Source organism: Tyto alba, unplaced genomic scaffold (genome assembly GCF_018691265.1).
Source record: "Tyto alba isolate M040663 unplaced genomic scaffold, T.alba_DEE_v4.0 Super-Scaffold_2, whole genome shotgun sequence".
Taxonomy (NCBI): Eukaryota; Metazoa; Chordata; class Aves; order Strigiformes; family Tytonidae; genus Tyto; species Tyto alba.
The window spans coordinates 1,416,860-1,434,154 of record NW_024881282.1 but is presented as its reverse complement, the minus strand read 5'-3'; the positions used below and the strand labels follow the sequence as shown (position 1 = coordinate 1,434,154).

Sequence of the window (17,295 nt, the reverse complement as noted above, 5' to 3'; positions counted from 1 at the left end):
GCTAATTGGGTTTAGGGGTTTCTCTGGCACCAGGGGCCCCCCCTGGGCCAAAGCCCACGCTGGCTCCAGGGGATCAGCCCAGGGACCCCATAACCATGACCCCAAGGGCAGTTGGGGACCCCCATGGCCCCCCCCCCCCCCCCCCCCAAACTGGGGACTGGGACAGGACAGAGAGGCCAAGTCACCCCCCCGGCACTGGATTTATTTGTTTTATTCCTAAATAATCAGCTCCAGTACAAGGTACAAAATCTCCTTCCTCCCCTCGCCTACCCACCCCCACCCGGCAAAGCGGGGGGGGGGGGGGGATGCAGGGGGGAGCACGGCCAAGGAACAGCTCCAAAATCCCGATTCAAGGCCTCTAATTCTAACATAGAAAGTGTTCACACACCAAGCTCGGGGCCCCTCGCCTGGAAAAAAGGGGGGGGTGTGCAGGAACCCCCCCCCCTCAACACGCTTGGAGGTGCTGGCAGACCCCCCCCAAGTCCCCCCAAAGTACCTGAAGGTGCTGGGAGCCCCCAGTGACCCCCAGAACATCTGGAGATGCTCAGAGTCCCCGCAGAATATCTGGAGGTGCTGAGCGCTTCCCCCCCCCCCCCAACACACCTGAAGATGCTGAGAAGGTTCCCAAGACCCCCCAGCACACCTGGAGGTGTTGAGAGCCCCCCAAGTTCCCCCAACATGCATGGAGGTGTTGGGAGCGTCCCCCCCCAAGGTCTCCCCAACATCCATGGAGGTGCCGGGAGCCCCCAAGACCCCACCCCCCAGCACATCTGGAGGTGCCAGGGACATGCCAAACCCGCCCCCCCCCGCATGCCTGGGGGTGCTGTAAGACCCAAAAAAAAAGACACACACCCCCGCCCCGAACATGCCTGGAGGTGCCGGGACCCTGCAAGCACCCCCCCCCGCATGCTTGGACAAGCCAGGAGCACCCCCCCACCCCCCCCCCCCCCCCCCCGCATGCCTGGAGATGCTGCAAGACCCCAAAAACACACACACCACACACCCCGCCCCCCCGCCTCAACATGCCTGGGGGTGCCACAGAACACCCCCCCCCCCAAGCCCCCCCACCCTGGGGGTCCACTCAGGCTGGGGGTCCCGCGGGAGGAAGGCAGTTGTCAGTAACAGAAGTGATGAAGAGGAGGGACAGCGGAGCAGAGGGGGAGCGTGGGGGTACCCTCAGGGCTGGGGAGCCGGGGCGGGGTCCCCCAATTTCATTTTTGCCCCCCCCCCCCCCGAGGGTGAGAGCTGAAGGGCACTTTGGGTTTGTCACCGATGGGGACATCAGTGTCCTGCGGTGGCTGCGAAAGAACCGGACACCCCCCAACTTCCCACCCCGGGGGTGTGGCGGCTCCCAGTTGGGGGGCGGGGGGGGGGTGTGTGTCTCAGCTATCCGCCCCCGCTAACCCCCCCCCCCAAGCGATGAGGGGAGGGCGGGATGGCAGCACCGGGGTGTCCCGTCCCCCCCCCATCCCTTCAAACCAGAAAGTGTGAGCGCACACACACGCGTGAGAGAGCCCCAAACCGCGTCGGGGGGGGGGGGCTGGGAGGGGGACAGCGGGGAGCTGGGGGGGGGGTGGGGGGTGTCACAGGGACAAAATATCCCCCGGGGGGTGGGGTGTTAATTAACGCTGTCCTCGTCGCTGGCCTCGCCGCGGTCGTCTTTGGTCTCGGCCAAGGAGCTCTCGTCGATGTTCTCCAGGGAGTCGGCGTGCTGCAGGGAGAGCTCGGCGAGCGGCACCGCCGGCAGCCGGCTCTGCTCCGGGAACAGCCAGGGCTTGAAGTGCGGGTTGTGCTTCAGCTTCCACTCCGGGTACTTCAGGCAAGCCTTGTACATCTTCTTCATCGCCTGGGAGGAAGGGCGAGGGTGGAGGCGAGGCGGGGGAAAAGCCCTCAGCCCTCCACCCCCCCCCCCCCATTCCCCATCTCACCACCCCGGGGGGACACTCGCCGCTGCGGTCGACTCACCTTGGGGGCCAGGAACTGTGAGGATTTATTCACCACCCACTTGGGCAGGGAACCTGCGAGATAAAAGGAGTCGGGCTGGAACCAGCACCAGCCCCCCCACGGGACCCCCAACTCACCCGCCTCGGGGACGGGAGGGCTTGGGGACACCCGCCTGGAGAGGGGAGACGGGGACAGTGCTGGGAAATCGGGGTTCAACCCACTCAGCTTCTTGCTGAGTTTTAAAAAAAAAAAAAAAAAAAAAAGCTGTTGCAGCATTTTGGCCAGCTCTTCTACCCCCCCCTCTCCCCCCCCCCCAAAAAAAAGAGATTTTTCAAGGGAACCGGGTCAAAATTTTTTCTGCAGTGCCCCTGGTCTGGCTCTGGTGGCTGTTCGAGATGCTCCCGGCCACCTCCCTGCCTGCTGCTGCCTGTCCCCGAGCCCACCCCCGTCCCGTTCCTGGGAAACATCCAGCCCGATTTCTCAACCTCGGGCAGCCCTGGGTGGGCTGAGAGCCCCGGGGTGCAGGAATGGGGGTGTCCGTCCGTCTGTCTGTCCCCCCCTCCCCGACCTTTGGGGTCCACCTGGGCCAGGTAGGTGATGGTGCAGCTCTTGGCTCCCGTCCCTTCGATCAGGTAGCCCGTCTGGATGGAGACCGCTCGCACCATGTCCTTGCGGGGGGGGTATTTCTGCAGGGGAGGGGGGGACACACACAGCGAGGGGGGGGGACACACACACGGACAGGGACAGGTCGGTGGCGGGATGGGGTACAGGCAAGCACCGACTGCAAGCAGGGCTGCCCTGAGCCCCAAAACCCCCCCGATGCCTCCAGCCTGAACCTCCCCCACCCCACCCCGAGCTATGACAAATAAACGCAGCCCCATCCTGGCGCGGGGGGGCCCCCTTCAACCCCCCCAGCCCCCCCCTGGGGACTCACGGGGTGCTTGACGGAGTAGTTCATGATGATGTAGTCGGTGCCCATGGGCAGCCAGGAACGCAGCGTGATGACATCCCGGTTCTTCAGGGGCTTGGGGCACTTCCCTGGGGAAAACAGTAGTGGGGGACCACGGTGAGACCCCCCCCTTCCCCCCCCCCCAGCACAGGCATCCCCCTCTGGGGGTCCAAACCTGCCCCCCAAATCCCTCCTGAACTGGTTTCTGGGCTCCTCCCAGCAATGACCAGCCATTACCTGGATGCTGAACCTGAGGATGCTGCTGCGACAGCCCCAGGGCTCAGCACCCCCCCCTGGGACATCCCCCCCCGCCCCCCCGGCCCCCTCCTCACAGGCATAGTAGCCCACGTCGGAGTTGACGGTCAGCTTCCCGATGTCAAAGGTCTCGATGACGTTGGTGTCCCACTTTTTCCGATAGTCGATGTCATGCAGCACGTCGTAGAGCGTCTCCGCCGGCACGTCCTTGCACTCCATCCTGCACTGCAGGGGGGAGCAGCTGAGAAACTGCCCCAGGAGGGGGGGGGGGGGGCTGTGGGGACCCCCGGGGTGGGAGAGTGGCAGTGGGGACACTGGGGGACAGGGTGGCTGTGGGGAAACCCCGAGGGGGAGGGCAGCTGCGGGGATCCTGGGGGAAAAGGTGGCCATGGGGACACCTCGAAGGTTCCCTAAAAACCAACGCACCCCCCCCCCACCCCACCCCCCCACTCCCAAGAGGAGCTCGATCTCAACCAGTAGCTCAGCCCAGTCTGGCCCAGTTTGCCACCCAGAGCCACCTTGTAGCCTGGGCACACCCTGAGGCAGGACGGAGCTGAGCCCCGGATCCTGGGGGGATCTTTGGGGGGGGCAAAGGGGGGCACCTCCCCACCTCGCCTCTCCCCCCTCCATCACTGGTTTCCCCCAAAAGCTCCGGTAACCACGGCGGCAAAATCCTTGGGAAAACCAGGAGAAAAAGGCAGGAGAAGCCGCCATCCTCCCCCAAATGCTGGCCAAGGGCGGCCGGAGCCGGGCCCTGGGGATGCTGCTCCTGCACCCCGGGAAACGCACGTACCCCCGCACCTCGCAGCCGGGTACCAGCATCCCCCCCCCACCCCGCCAAACAACCCTGCCACCGGCTCCTGCTCCATCCCTGAGGATGGCTCTGGCCCCCCCCAGGCCCCTCCGGCGGAGGGAGCCGCCAGCCCTTCCTTTGGGAGCAGGTTTAGGGATTTCGGGTCCTTGCCGGAGACCCCCCCCCGACCCCGGCAAGGGGAATGGCAGCGCCTGGCACCGTGGCACATCCCGGCGCCCGACCCCTCGAGTGGGGCAGGGCTGCTGCTCGCAGAGCCAAAGCTGCCACCCATGGAGCCTGTCCCCAACCCCACAGAGCCCAGCCCCAACCCCATGGATCCTGTCCCCAACCCCACAGAGTCTGTTCCCAACCCCACGGAGCTCATCCCCAACCCCACAGACCTGCTCCCAACCCCACGGAGCTCATCCCCAACCCCACAGACCTGCTCCCAACCCCATGGACCTCATCCCCAACCCCACAGAATCTGTCCCCAACCCCACGGAGTCTGACCCCAACCCCACGAAGCCTGTCCCTAATTCCACAGAGTCTGTCCCCAACCCCACCGAGCCCGTCCCCAACCCCACAGAGTCATCTCCAACCCCACAGAGTCTGTCCCCAACCCATTGAGACCATCCCCAACCCCACGGAGTCTGTCCCCAACCCCCTGGAGCTCATCCCCAACCCCACAGAATCTGCCCCCAATTCCACGGAGCCTGTCCCCAGTGCCACGGAGTCTGTCCGCAATTCCACAGAGTCCGTCCCCAAGCTCATGGAACATGTCCCTGCTTCGTGGAGCCTGTCCCTGCTCCCACCCCCAACCCCACAGAGTCTGTCCCCAATTCCACGGAGCCTGTCCCCAGCCCACGGAGCCCGTCCCCAGCCCCACGGCGTGCACGGCCGCTCATCCCCCCATGCGCCTTCCATCGCAATTCCGCCACGTGAGCCCCCGGGCAGCCGAAAACAGGGGACAAGCCTGGCAAAGCGGCTTCGGGGGGCACAGCCCTGGGCGACACTCTTGGGGACCCCCCCGCCCCCTGACACCCCCCCAGCACCATGCTGGGCGCCGCTGCCGCCGCTCCCGTTTATTCCCAGTGCGGCGAGGCAGGTCGGCCGAGACGTGCCCACGCGGGCAGGACCAGCCGGGTGACTCAGGACCTGCCCACGCTGGCTGCGTGCCACCCGTGGGTGACTCATGTCCCCGCGGGGTGCCGAGGGGCGGGGGCTCGGGGTAAGGCTGGGGGGGTCCCCCAGGAGAGGGGACGGTGCCAGCCGGGAAGCACCCAGTGCAGAGGCCCCAGCCCTGAGTCAATATTGACTCTATGGGGCGAGGAGGAGGAGGAGGAGGAGGAGGAGGAGGAGGAGGAGGAGGAGGAGGAGGAGGAGGAGGAGGAGGAGGAGGAGGAGGAAGGAAGGCCAAGAAGAGGGAGGTGAATGCGATGGGTGACAAGGGCCATCCGTGCCAGGCTCTGTCCCTGGGGTTGTGCAGAGAGGGGGGGCAGCTCTGGGTGGGGGCTGCCTGTGCCCACACCAGCACTGTGCTGGGGCTGTGGGACAGGAGCAGAACTAAGGGGGACCCCCCCCACACCCCCCCCCACCCACACCTGCGGGGGCTGTGACTACCTTGGGGACACGCTCACAGCAGCCACGCAGGTGGCTGGGGACCCCAGGGATGGATAAAAACTCCCCTGGGGGTCACCTCGACCCTCTGCCCCACATCCTCGGGGAGGGGGGGGAGGGGGTGATGCTGCTCGGATTTGCTGGCGGGGTCCCCCCCCTGCTCCGGGGGGTGCCAGGCCCCCCATGCAGGCAGCACCAGTAGCCACGGCCACGTGGGTCATTAATTAAAGAGAAGATCTCCCCTGTGGCCCAGATGTTCGGCGCGATCATTAGCAACCGGGCGCCGCGTCTCAAGGTGACCCCATGAATAAATAACGAGCGGGAGCCGGGGTCCGGGCACCACACGTGTCCCAGTGGCTCCAGTAAAGCTCCAGGCCCCCCCCCCCGCCCCCCAGATGCATCCCACGGGGTGGCTCCTGGCCGTCCTTTCGGAGTAGCCCATTCCCAGGGGCAGCATCTCCTGGGGCGGGGAATGAAAAGGGGGGGGGGGGGTGTCCCAGCTGGGCTCCCCCCATCCCGCAGCCATCGGGGGCAACCCCGAGGCCACTGAATCCCGGTGAATCAGCCCTGGGGTTGTGTCAGGTCCCGGTGGTACAAACTTGTTTCCAGACTCTAGAAAACAGGTTAGACGAGAGCTGCATCCCTAATGGGAGGAAAGGCGGCTGGGGGGGGGGGGGGGGGGCCTGGGAGGGGGGGCCACCATGGGGGCGAGACCTTCACCTCTCAGTTAATTAACAAGCAGGAGCAAGAAGGAGAAAGCCAAGGAGTAAACTGCGAGGAAAAGCGCTCTTGGATGGGGGGACACACACACACACGGTGCCAAGCATAATAGGAGCCCCCCAGCCCCCCCTCCCCGGGGAGCCACAGCGTGGCCGTGCCACGTTGGCGATGCCACGTGTGCTGGGGCGGGTGCCCATCCCGCCGGGCCCCCCCCCCCTCCTCCCTCGCTCCCCGATACCTGCCTGGGTGCTGCTCAGCACCCGCAGGTTATCAACGTGGTTTTGGGGACCCCCCCTCACAGGGGTGAGGGGTCCCGTGGGGGGGACCAGGACATCGTCAATGGCTGCGGGCAGACGTGGCACTTTGGGATTGTGGGGACAGGCAGGGACAAGCCCCCCCCGGCCCCGTGTCCTCCCCACCGCGTGCTTGCACCCAAACGGCTCCACAAGCTGCACCCCCAGAGATTTTTTTGGGGGATGCAGCAACACCCCAAGAGCAAGCGACAGGGCTTGGGGGGGGGGGGGGTGTCCCCTGTGTGCGCATGTCTGTCGTGTGTGTGTGTGTCCCCCACCACAGGGCTCGCTGCTACGGCAGGCACTGCCACCGGGGCACGGCGGGGACTTGTGTGTGTCCCCCCCCCCCCACTTCGGGTGACGGCGGCCCCAAAAAGACACCAAACCCCACGGCTCTGCCATGCCGGGGACAGCAAACGGAGGCAGCTTCCCAGGGGGGAGCCGGTGCCACCGCCGGTGCCAGCACCCCGGGGGACACACAACACACACAAACACACACACACACGGGTTACCCCGGCGCTGCTGCAGCGCGGCGGGGCGAGCAGGCCGCGTCACCGCCGAGCCCCGGCACGGCCCGTGACGGTGACACGACTCCCCGGCCCTGGGGACCGCGCCGGCGGGGTGGGGGACACCGGTGCCAGCCCTTGCAGTAGCGCCGGCCAGTGTGGCGCGGTGGCCCGTGGCCACCGGCAAGCCCAGCCTGACGCTGGTGCTGTCCCAAGTTTTCCCCTTCCATTCCGGGTCCCCTGTGCCCACCGTGCTGGCGGGGGGGGGGACGGGACACACGGACACACAAGGTGGGATGAGCACACGCCTGCCCCGTGCCAGCCCGGCAATCCAGTACCGCGGTGGGTAGGGACCCGCTGAGGGATGTGGAGGGACCCGGGGAGCCCCTGGGAAACCGTTTTGGGGTGGTGGGGCAAGGGACAGCCCGGTTGGGGACAGTCCCGGTGAGAGCGGGCCCAAGGAGCCCCCCCCCCAGGGCAGGGGGGGCAGGGACAAGCAGCACCGAGGCCCCACAATCCCCCACCCCCAAGGGTCCCTGCTTGTCCCTGGGTGAGTCCCTTGTCACCCCTGTGCAGCCCCAGGGGTCCCTACTTGTCCCTGCTCACCCCGCAGTGCCAGCGCACCCCCCTCCTCCCTGGGGTCCTCCTCGTCCTGGGGTCCCCACTCCCTCCCAGTGTCCCCATTTCTCCTGGGGTCCCAGCTTTCCCCCTGGGTCCCCACTTGTCCTGGGGTCCCTTTTTGCAAGAGGGTGCCAGCTCGGCCGAGTCCCCACTCGCGCCAGGGTGCCACATCACCCCTGGGTCCCCACTTGCCACAGGACTCCTGCTTGCCCCCCAGGGTCCCTGCTCACCCCAGGGTGCCACTCACCCCCCAAGTCCCCACTAACCCCCGGGGTCCCTGCTCACCCCAAGGTGCTGCATCACCCCAGGGTCCCCACTTCCCTCCAAGCCCCCCCCCCTCACACATCCTCACCAACATCCCCCCACCCCGACCTTACTCCAGGCTCCCCGAGGATGTTACCGCTCCCTCCCACTCCCACCCCGGGGCGCTGGGTGCCCCCAGTAGCGCCGGTGCAGATGCTGGGGGGGGGGTTGGGGGGGGGGTGCCCTCACCTTGATCTTGTGGAGGGAGCGCTCGGGCTCCAGCAGCTGGACCCAGACGGCCACCCCCGCCTTGCTGTAGGTGAGGCTCCAGCCCCGCTCCGACTCGCACTCCGCCCGGAATGCCCCGAAGTCCCGGTCGTCGGGGATCTGGACGCTGTCGCGACCGGACATGGCCCCGCGACACACCCCCCCCCCCCACTACTACTGCTACCCACCCACCCTTCGCCGGTGCCGGTGGCCGCGGGTGGCGGCGGCCCCTACGGCGGCGGCGGCGGCGGCGGCGACATCCCCGGTGCGCGGCACCGCCCGGGGCGCGGGGCGCGATGGGCCGGGGCGGGGCCGGGGCGGGGCGGGGGGCGGGAGAGACCGGGGGAGGGGGGCGAGACTGGGGGGGGGGTACCGGGAGAGTCGCGGGAGGGGCGGGGCACCGGGGAGGGGGGGGGTGGGGGGAGCACCGGGAGCAGGAGAGATAGGGGGAGGGGGGAGAGAACGGGGGGGCACCGGGAGGGAGGAGAGAGAGCTGGGGGGGGGGGGGCGGGAGAGACCGCGGTGGGGAACTGGAGGGGGGGGGGGGGGGCACCGGGAGGGAGGAGAGAGAGCTGGGGGGGGGGGGGCGGGAGAGACCGCGGTGGGGAACCGGAGGGGGGGGGGGGGGGGCACCGGGGGGGAGGAGAGAGAGCTGGGGCGGGAGAAGTGGGAGAGTCGCGGGAAGGGGGGGGGCGGGAGAGACCGGGGAGGGGGGGGCACCGGAGGGGGGACGCTGGGGGGAGGGCATCGGTGGGGAGGAGAGAGCTGGGGGGACACCGGGAGCATCGGGGGGGGTCGAGTCTAAAGGGGCACTGTGAGCCCTGGGCGAGGGGGCGGGAAAGCTTTGGGGGGGGGGGGGCACCGAGAGCAGTGGGGAGGAGGGAGAGACCGGGGGAGGAGAAACGGGGGGGGGGGGGAGCGGGGCACCAGGGGGGAGGAGAGAGAGCTCGGGGGGGTCACCGGGAGCAGTGGCGGGGCGGGAGAGACCCGGGGGGGGGGGGGCACCGGGAGCAGCGGGAGGGGTCGAGTCTAGAGGGGCACTGGGAGCACTGGGCGAGGGGCCGGGAGAGCTTGGAGGGGGGGCAGCACCCACCTCTTGCACTTGCACAGACCCCACACTGTGCACACGCACCCCCCGCCCCCCCGGTGCTCGCGCCAGTGCACACGCGGCCTGCACGTGCACACGGGTGCACATGCATGTCCCTGTGTGCACACGGACACGGGTGCACACGCACACGGGTGCACACGCACACAGGTGCACACACACGGCCCTTGCCTGCACGTATATGCACATGGATGCACACACACGTTCCTGCCTGTACACAGACACGGGTGCACATGGACACGGGTGCACACACATGTCCCTTGCCTGCACACGGGTTCACACACATGTCCCTGCCTGCACAAACAGGTGCACATGCACATCCCTGCCTTCACACACAGATGGGTGGACACACATGTCCCTTGCCTGCACACGCACACAGGTGCACACATGTCCCTTGCCTGCACATACACACACATGGGCTCACATACATGTCCCTTGCCTGCATACACAGGTTCACACACATGTCCCTGCCTGCACATACATGCACATGGGTTCACATACATGTCCCTTGCCTGCACACACAGAGGTTTGCACACATGTCCCTGCCTGCACACACATGCACATGGGTTCACATACAAGTCCCTTGCCAGCACACACACACGGGTTCAGACACATGTTCCTGCCTGAACATACATGCACACAGGTTCACACATATGTCCCTGCCTGCACATACACACACACCGGTTCACACACATGTTCCTGCCTGCACATACATACACACAGGTTCACATACAGGTCCCTTGCCTGCACACACACACGGGTTCACACACATGTTCCTGCCTGCACATACATGCACATGGGTTCACACACATGTCCCTGCCAGCACATACATGCACATAGGTTCACACATATGTCCCTGCCTGCACATACACACACATGGGTTCACACAAATGTCCCTGCCTGCACATACATGCAGATGGGTTCACATACATGTCCCTTGCCTGCACACACACACGGGTTCACACACATGTCCCTGCCTGCACACAGACATGGGCACACACGCCCATGGGTGCACACACACGTCCCTGCCTGCACACACGTGCACGCACATGGGTGCATGCCCCCAGAGCCCCCTCCCGTGCCACATGTCCCAGGACGGGGCCCTCTCCAGAGAACAGGGGTGCGGGGGGGGGGGGGGGGTATGTCACCATGCAGGGACACTTGGGCACGGGGGCACCTTGCATCCCCGGGCTCCGTGTCCCCCCGCCGCTCCTGCCTCGGGGAACAAGAACCGAGGGAGCTTTGGATCATCCCAACATTGAAAACACCCACGTGGGGGACCCCCGCTGCCGTCACCAGTGGGTCACAGCAGGGCTGGGGACACGGCTGCTGTGGGGGGGGCCCTGTCCCCTTGTGCCCCTCCACCCAGCCCTCCCAGTCAGCCCAGTGTCTGCTCCACTCTTGAAACCTGTTTGGTTGTTTTTGTTTTTGTTTTATTTTTATTATTATTCCCACCCTGTCCCCAGGCAAGCGCAGTGGGTGCCAGCACCCCGCAGCCTTTCCCAGCCTGGCTTCCCCCCGCCTCCCACCGCCCCCCCCAGCAATTCCAGCTCTCAGGAGCAGGAGCACCCACGTCCCCAGTGGGGCCAGGCACAGCAGCAGGGGGGGCAGAACTGAGCCCAAAATAGGACAGATGGCAGCTACAGGCCTGGAAATCCTGCCTGGTGCTGGGCCAGCTGGGGGAACTGGGAGAGCCAGGCTGTGGGGACTGGGCTGGGGAGCTGGGGGAGCCAGAACTGGGCTGGGGGAGCTGGGGGAGCCAGAACTGGGCTGGGGGAACTGGGCTGGGGAAGCTAGTCTGGAGGAGCTGGGGGAGCTGGAATGGGAGAACTGGGAGCCGAGGAGCAGAGCTGGGGGAGATGGGCTGTGGGAGCTGGGGTACTGGGCAAATGGAATTGGGAGAACTGGGAGCTGAGGGAACCAGGGAGTCAGGGTGGGGGAGCTGGATTGGGGAACTGGGGGAACTGGCAGTTCCTGTGACACAACTCGCAGCCCAGCTGCACGCCCCCCCCCAGGTGCTGAAATGCCGATTTTTGGCTGCTCCCGGCACCGGGCGCTGGGAGCGGGGAGGGGAGCGAGGGGACCAGTGCCCACCCCTCCTCTCCAGGGCCACCTTGTACCCAGTGGCTCCCACTCTCCCCAAACTGGCTCCTTTGGCCCTGCAGTCCTCGCGGGCACCCTGGCACCTCTCGGCAGAGGTTACAGCACAGCTGGGCCAGCCTCACCTCTGCCCTTCCGTCCTTAATTAGCTGAGCGCAGGGCTAAATTAGCCGCGCAAACAGGGCCCATGCTGCCGGGAGCCGGTGGAGAGATGCAGCCGCCGGGTTCTAAAGGCTCATCGCCGCGTCGAAGAAAATGAGGATCTCACGGGAAGGCAAGCTGCCGCGGGCACCGGCGAGCTCCCATGATCTGCCTGGAGCTTTCCGGCATGGCTCGGCACGGCTCATCATGGTTCGGCACGGCTCAGCATGGCTCAGCAGGGCTCATCATGGCTCAGCACAGCTTGGCATGGCTCATCATGGCTCGGCACGGCTCGGCATGGCTCATCATGGCTTGGCACGGCTCGGCATGGCTCATCATGGCTTGGCACAGCTCAGCACGGCCCATCATGGCTCGGCACGGCTTGGCACAGCTCGTTGTGGCTCAGCATGGCTCGGCATGGCTCATCACAGCTCGGCATGGTTCAGCATGGCTCATCATGGCTCGTCATGGCTCAGCACGGCTTGGCGCTGCTCAGCACAGTTCGGCATGGCTCAACATGGCTTGGCATGGCTCGACACAGCTCAGCAGGGCTTGGCATGGCTTGGCATGGCTCAGCACGTCTTCTACGGCTCAACATGGCTCGACATGGCTCAGCATGGCTCCACATGGCTTGGCACAGCTCCACATGGCTCAGCATGGCTCGGCCCAGCAGCACCCAACTCCGCATCCAGCTCTTCTCCAGGTGCTGCTGAGCAGAAAACAGCTAGTTAATAATGCGTGAAGTAAAGCCAATTCCTCTCAAAAAATTTTTGTCAACTTTTCCTTGCTAAAATGCAACTTTTCAACCCAGTTTCACCACCCAGAAGCCGTGGCAGGCCCCGAGCTTGCCTGAGCCCATCATTCAAATGCCAAAGCAATGGCACGTAACGTCCAACTGTGCAAGCGGCTGCTGGAATAATGGGGAAATGGGGAGCATTGGCGGACCACCCCCCCCTCCCCAATCCGAGTTTGGCCCAGGGCTCCGGGCAGCCGCAGCTCCTTCCCCCTGCACATGGCCGCGTTTAATAGTGTTTTTTCACCAAATAACGAAGCAGAAATCCCCGTTTTCCTCCGGGGAGCTGTAAGCCGGGGTGAGAGACAGCACGAATTCCTCCAGCTCTGAAATATTGATGGGCCCGGAGGAGCGAAACTGGGGCAGCAGCCTGCCCGCCGGCCTCACGCTCCTTTTGGTGCCGGACACTTGAGATTTGAGAAAAAAGCCTCCCTGAGCAGCGCATGGGCGTGGAAGCACCTGTTTCCTTCGCCCTCGCGGGGAGCCCGTCTCCCAGCGCAGCCCCCCGCGCCGCTCACCTCTCACCTCACCCCTAAACCACACGATTCTGCATTTTCCTTCTCTCAAGCATCCCGTTAGATGCATTTTTATCGTCTACCAAGAAGCTTTTCTAGCGCGGGGAGGCGATTTTACTGTTTGTCCTGGGGAGCAGCTCCGTGGGATGGTGGGGAAGGGTCCTGGATCGTCGCCGGTGAGCAGCTGAAGGGCCTGGGGGGGTTTTGGGGGGCAACTTGATGCTTTTTGGGGATGTCTGAGGGTGGTGAGGGGTTTGCTGGAGCCGTCCCTGGGTCCCTCATGTCAGCAAAGCCCTGGTAATTAAAACGGCACCAGGCCGGCAGCGGGTTGCTCGGTGCCTCCCGCCAGGACACGCACACGTGCATGCACACGCGCGTCCATGCGTGCACACACGTTGCCCCTGTGCATGAAAGAGGCATGCACATACACTCACAGGCACGCATGTGCACGCACAGCCGAGATTCATGCACACGTATGTAGCTTCCGTGTCAGCAGCACCGAGTCCACCTGGGCGTGCAAACCCCCCCACGCTGAGCCTCCCCGCGGTATTTGCTCCCCGATTTCCCATCCCGAGCGCTGCTCTCCCCCGGGGTGCACGGGGGGGGGGTGTGGGGGGGTGCAATGGGCTCCCGCGGGGCCGGCCGCGTGTGCGCGCACACGCGTGTGCAAGCGCGCGTGTCTGCCAGGGCGGGCCCAAGCAAGTCTCGAACCCTGGTCCCTCAGCGCTGAGGCTCCGCCCCCCCCCCCCCCGCCGCCACGCAAGGGCAGGAGTCAGCGCTCCTTCCCAGCATGCCGCGGGCAGGCGGGCGGGGCCGCGCCGCCCCCTGGGGGCTGTAGTCCGCTGCAGCGGTGGCAGCGCCGCGCAGGGCGCAGCGGGGACTATAACTCCCATCAGGCTTTGCGCCGCCCCCCACCCAGACCGCGCCGGGCAGCCGGCAGCCGCCATCTTGGTTCGCCGGCCTCCTCAGCGGTGGCAGCAGAAAGGGGGGGGGGGGGGGCGGGGGGATAAACGTGCGGAGCGGCGTTATCCCGGGGACGATGCTGGTCTCTCTGGCGTCCCGCCCGCCACCACCGGGGCTGGTGCGGCTCCTCCGGGCGCGGTTGTCGCCGTCGCGGGCGACCTACGGGACTCCGGGGGTGGCTGAAGGGGCTGGGACCGCTGGGCTGCGGCCGCTCCCGCCTCCGTCCGCCAGGGGGAGCCGCGAGCCCCTGCCGCCCAGCGCGGGGCGGCCATGGCGGGGCGGGCCCGGGGGGGGGCGACCCCCGGGAACGGGGACGGGCCCGGGCCCGGGGGGCTCCCCCTTAGCAACGGGGGGCTGCCCCCTAGCAACGGGGTCAGACCCCCGGGGCTCCCCCCTAGCTGTGGGGCCGGGCCTGGGGAGCTCCCCCTTAGAATTGGGGCCAAGCGCCGGGGGTACCCCACTAGCAACGGGGCTGGGTCCGGGGGGCTCTCCCTTAGCAATGGGGCCGGGCCTGGAGAGCTCTCCCATAGAACTGGGGCCTATCCCTGGGGGTACCCCCTTAGCAATGAGGCCAGGCCGGAGGAGCTCCCCCCTAACAGTGGGGCCAGGCCTGGGGGGCTCCCCCTTAGCAATGGGGCCAGGCCCCGGGGGTACCCCACTAGCAATGGGGTTGGGCCTGAGGGGCTCACCCCTAGCAGTGGGGCCAGGCCTGGGGAGCTCCCCCTTAGCAATGGGGCCAGACCCTGGGGGCTCCCCCTTAGCAATGGGGCCAGACCCTGGGGGCTCCCCCTTAGCAATGGGGCCAGACCCTGGGGGCTCCCCCTTAGCAATGGGGCCAGACCCTGGGGGCTCCCCCTTAGCAATGGGGCCAGACCCCGGGGGCTCCCCCTTAGCAATAGGGCCAGGCCCAGGGGGTACCCCCCTAGCAGTGGGGAGGTCCCCATTAGCAGTGGAGCCAGACCCAGGGAACACCCCCATAGATCTGGGCCCAGGCCTAAAGGGGGCCCCCATGGCGGAGGGGCTGCAGGTCCCAGAGCTGACCCAGCTGCAGACCCCCAGACCACGCAGCACCGGCCTGGCTGGCGCAGGTTGTCCTGTGCTGGGGCTGTCCGGCCTCGCGGTGCCCCTTGGAGAGCCAGCACCACGGCCCTCGGGTGCTGAGCGACGCTGCCGTCGCAGAGGAGACCCCAGTGGGCATCGGAGCGGAGACGGGAGCTGCCCCCCGGGAGCTGCGGTGCCTGCCCTCATCGCTGCGCTGGCGTACTGCTACATGAGGGACCACTTGTCCAAGGGTGATTATTGCTGCTCGCTGTCCCCAGCCCCCGGGGTGGGAACTGGGAGCTTGATGTGGAACAGAGGAGCTTGTGCCCCTCAGGGAGGGGGGTGTGGGGGGAGCTCCCTGGAGATGGAGCCTGCTTGCTGCCGCTGCCCCTCCAGGGACAGTGGTGTCTGTGATCCCTAGCCCAGAGGTGTCCTGGTCCGTGATGGACACCCAAATTCTTCTGTAGTGTGAAGATAACGAGCCTCACGTTTGCCACTGAGATAAAATAGCCAGTGCTCTTGTTGGCTGCACCCCAGCTGGTCTCTGCGGACGGGTTTTGTGATATGTGCTGGAAGAGGACCTGGCTCCGGGTCCCTAAGGCAGGCAGGGGAGGGTTTGAGCTGGCAGAGTGCATGTTGTCCCCAGGACAGCCTCTCCCCACTCCTCTGCTTTGAACATAGGATATTTTGGGCAAGTACAAAGGTTTTGGAGTTGGGAAGGGATTAAGTGACTACCCTGATAAGCCCAAGGTTTCTCAGAGTCCACCCCGCTGTGGGAAGTAAGCAGTTGGTGGGTGGCCACAAGCCCTGTTGCTGCAGTGTTAGGTTTGGGTGTAGAAAGGCTGATGTGTGCGTTTGAGCTGAAGCACACGGGATCGTCCCCGTGAGCTGCTGAGGCAAGCTGCCTGCTTTTAGGTTGATGTGTAACTAGGTTTGCGCCACAGCAAGTCCCATTTTTGGCACTCATGCAGTGTTTTGTGTTTGGGAGAGAAGCTGAGAATGTCTTTCCTCTTCAGGAGTATTGGGGGTACAGTCCTGAGCTTGGCCTCTCCGCCCCCGGTTGTTGTCACTCGGCTTTCCTGCCGCGGGACAGGAGATGGAGCGGCCTCGTTGGTGTCACTGGACAAAGTGGTGTTGGAGCTGAGATGTTTGCTGCTCTGCTGTGTGCCAGGCACACTGCATATCAGCCTTCAGCCCTTCAGGCTCCGGGATCAGTACAAGCTCCAGAAGAGGAGATGGTGTGTGCATGAGAGGGATCTTCCCTGCTCGCTGCGGTGCCTTCCTCGTGAACCGGCACTTGGTGCTCGCGGGTTTGGGCTTGTTGGTGACGAGCTGGTGTGACACAGGCCTGGGGCGGGAGTGACTTCAGAGCAGGACACTTACTCAGTAGTTTCAGGCAGGTCAGAGGTTGGTTTCCCTGTGAATAACGCAGCAACTGCTGCGCTGGCTGCCAGGTTGGTTACTCAGGAGGTTTCACTGTCATTACAGAGAGTTGTGTGTAATTAGTACTCAGGAAAGGTCTGTGAGACCAAGGCCTGGCTTTGTTGCAGGAGCTGGTTTGCAGACTGGTTAGTGTTTAGAGCTGGGCAGCCACCTGGCTGTGGCTGCAGGCAGAGGGGACAGAGCCACAAGAGCCCCAAACCCCCCAGCCAGGGTGGCAGGGAGGGTACGGGAAGCAGGCAGGATGGTTTCCCAGACAGGGGAGGGATGTGGGGATGTGGCTGCAGAAGGTTAGGTCCAGAGAGCTCAGGGGACCCTTGCTGAGCTGGGGCACATTTCAGAGAGCCTGCCCCTCACTCTTGCTTTATGGGGAGGGTTGGGGAAGCCCCATGTTGTTCTTTACCAGGTACTGTGTCCAGCTCTGGGGTCCTCAGCACATGACAGACACGTAGCTGCTCGAGCAGGGCCAGAGGAGGCCACAAAGATGCTCGGGGGGCTGGAGCAGCTCCCCTGGGAGGCCGGGCTGAGAGAGTTGGGGGGGTTCAGCCTGGAGAAGAGAAGGCTCCGGGGAGACCTTTGAGCGGCCTCCCAGGGCTTAAAGGGGGGACAGGAAAGGTGGCGAGGGACTCTTGATCAGGGGTGTAGGGATAGGATGCGGGATGATGGTTTTAAACTGAAAGAGGGCAGATTTGGGTGAGATCTAAGGCAGAAATTCTTCCCTGTGCAGGCGGTGAGGGACTGGCCCAGGGTGCCCAGAGAATCTGTGGCTGCCCCGTCCCTGGAAGGGTTCAAGGGCAGGTTGGACGGGGCTGGGAGCACCCTGAGCTGGGGGAAGGTGTCCCTGCCCGGGGCAGGGGGTGGCACTGGGTGGGCTTTAAGGTCCCTTCCCACCCAAACCAGTCTGGGGTTCCATGACTGGGAAGAGGCAGCTGTGCTGGGCCTGAGTCTAGGCTGTGGTGGCTGAACTCTCAGTGACTTGGACACCAAAG

General features: G+C 65.5%; 2 protein-coding genes across 6 annotated transcripts in view; one reads left to right on the top strand and one right to left on the bottom strand.

Annotated features, from left to right (window-relative positions):
- Positions 1-196: 196 nt before the first annotated feature.
- On the bottom strand, positions 197-8,452 carry STARD10 (StAR related lipid transfer domain containing 10). The gene is made up of 6 exons (XM_042793089.1): positions 8,191-8,452; positions 3,226-3,373; positions 2,879-2,982; positions 2,513-2,630; positions 1,966-2,018; positions 197-1,846 (listed from the first exon to the last, which is right to left on the bottom strand). The coding sequence occupies exons 1-6, from the start codon at positions 8,350-8,352 to the stop codon at positions 1,619-1,621; spliced, it is 813 nt and encodes a 270-aa protein (XP_042649023.1). The 5' UTR covers positions 8,353-8,452; the 3' UTR covers positions 197-1,618.
- Positions 8,453-13,872: 5,420 nt separating this feature from the next.
- Positions 13,873-17,295, top strand: part of CLPB (caseinolytic mitochondrial matrix peptidase chaperone subunit B) — a 90,888-nt gene continuing 87,465 nt past the window's right edge. Inside the window, exons 1-3 of one of the 5 annotated variants that reach the window (XM_042793087.1) lie at positions 13,873-14,428; positions 14,507-14,541; positions 14,575-15,117. In XM_042793087.1, the coding sequence (XP_042649021.1) occupies positions 13,902-14,428; positions 14,507-14,541; positions 14,575-15,117 (1,105 nt within the window). In that variant the 5' untranslated portion in view covers positions 13,873-13,901. Of the gene's footprint in view, positions 15,118-17,295 lie in introns of all 5 variants that reach the window. The other 4 variants (XM_042793088.1, XM_042793086.1, XM_042793085.1 and 1 more) reach the window with 4 other exon arrangements.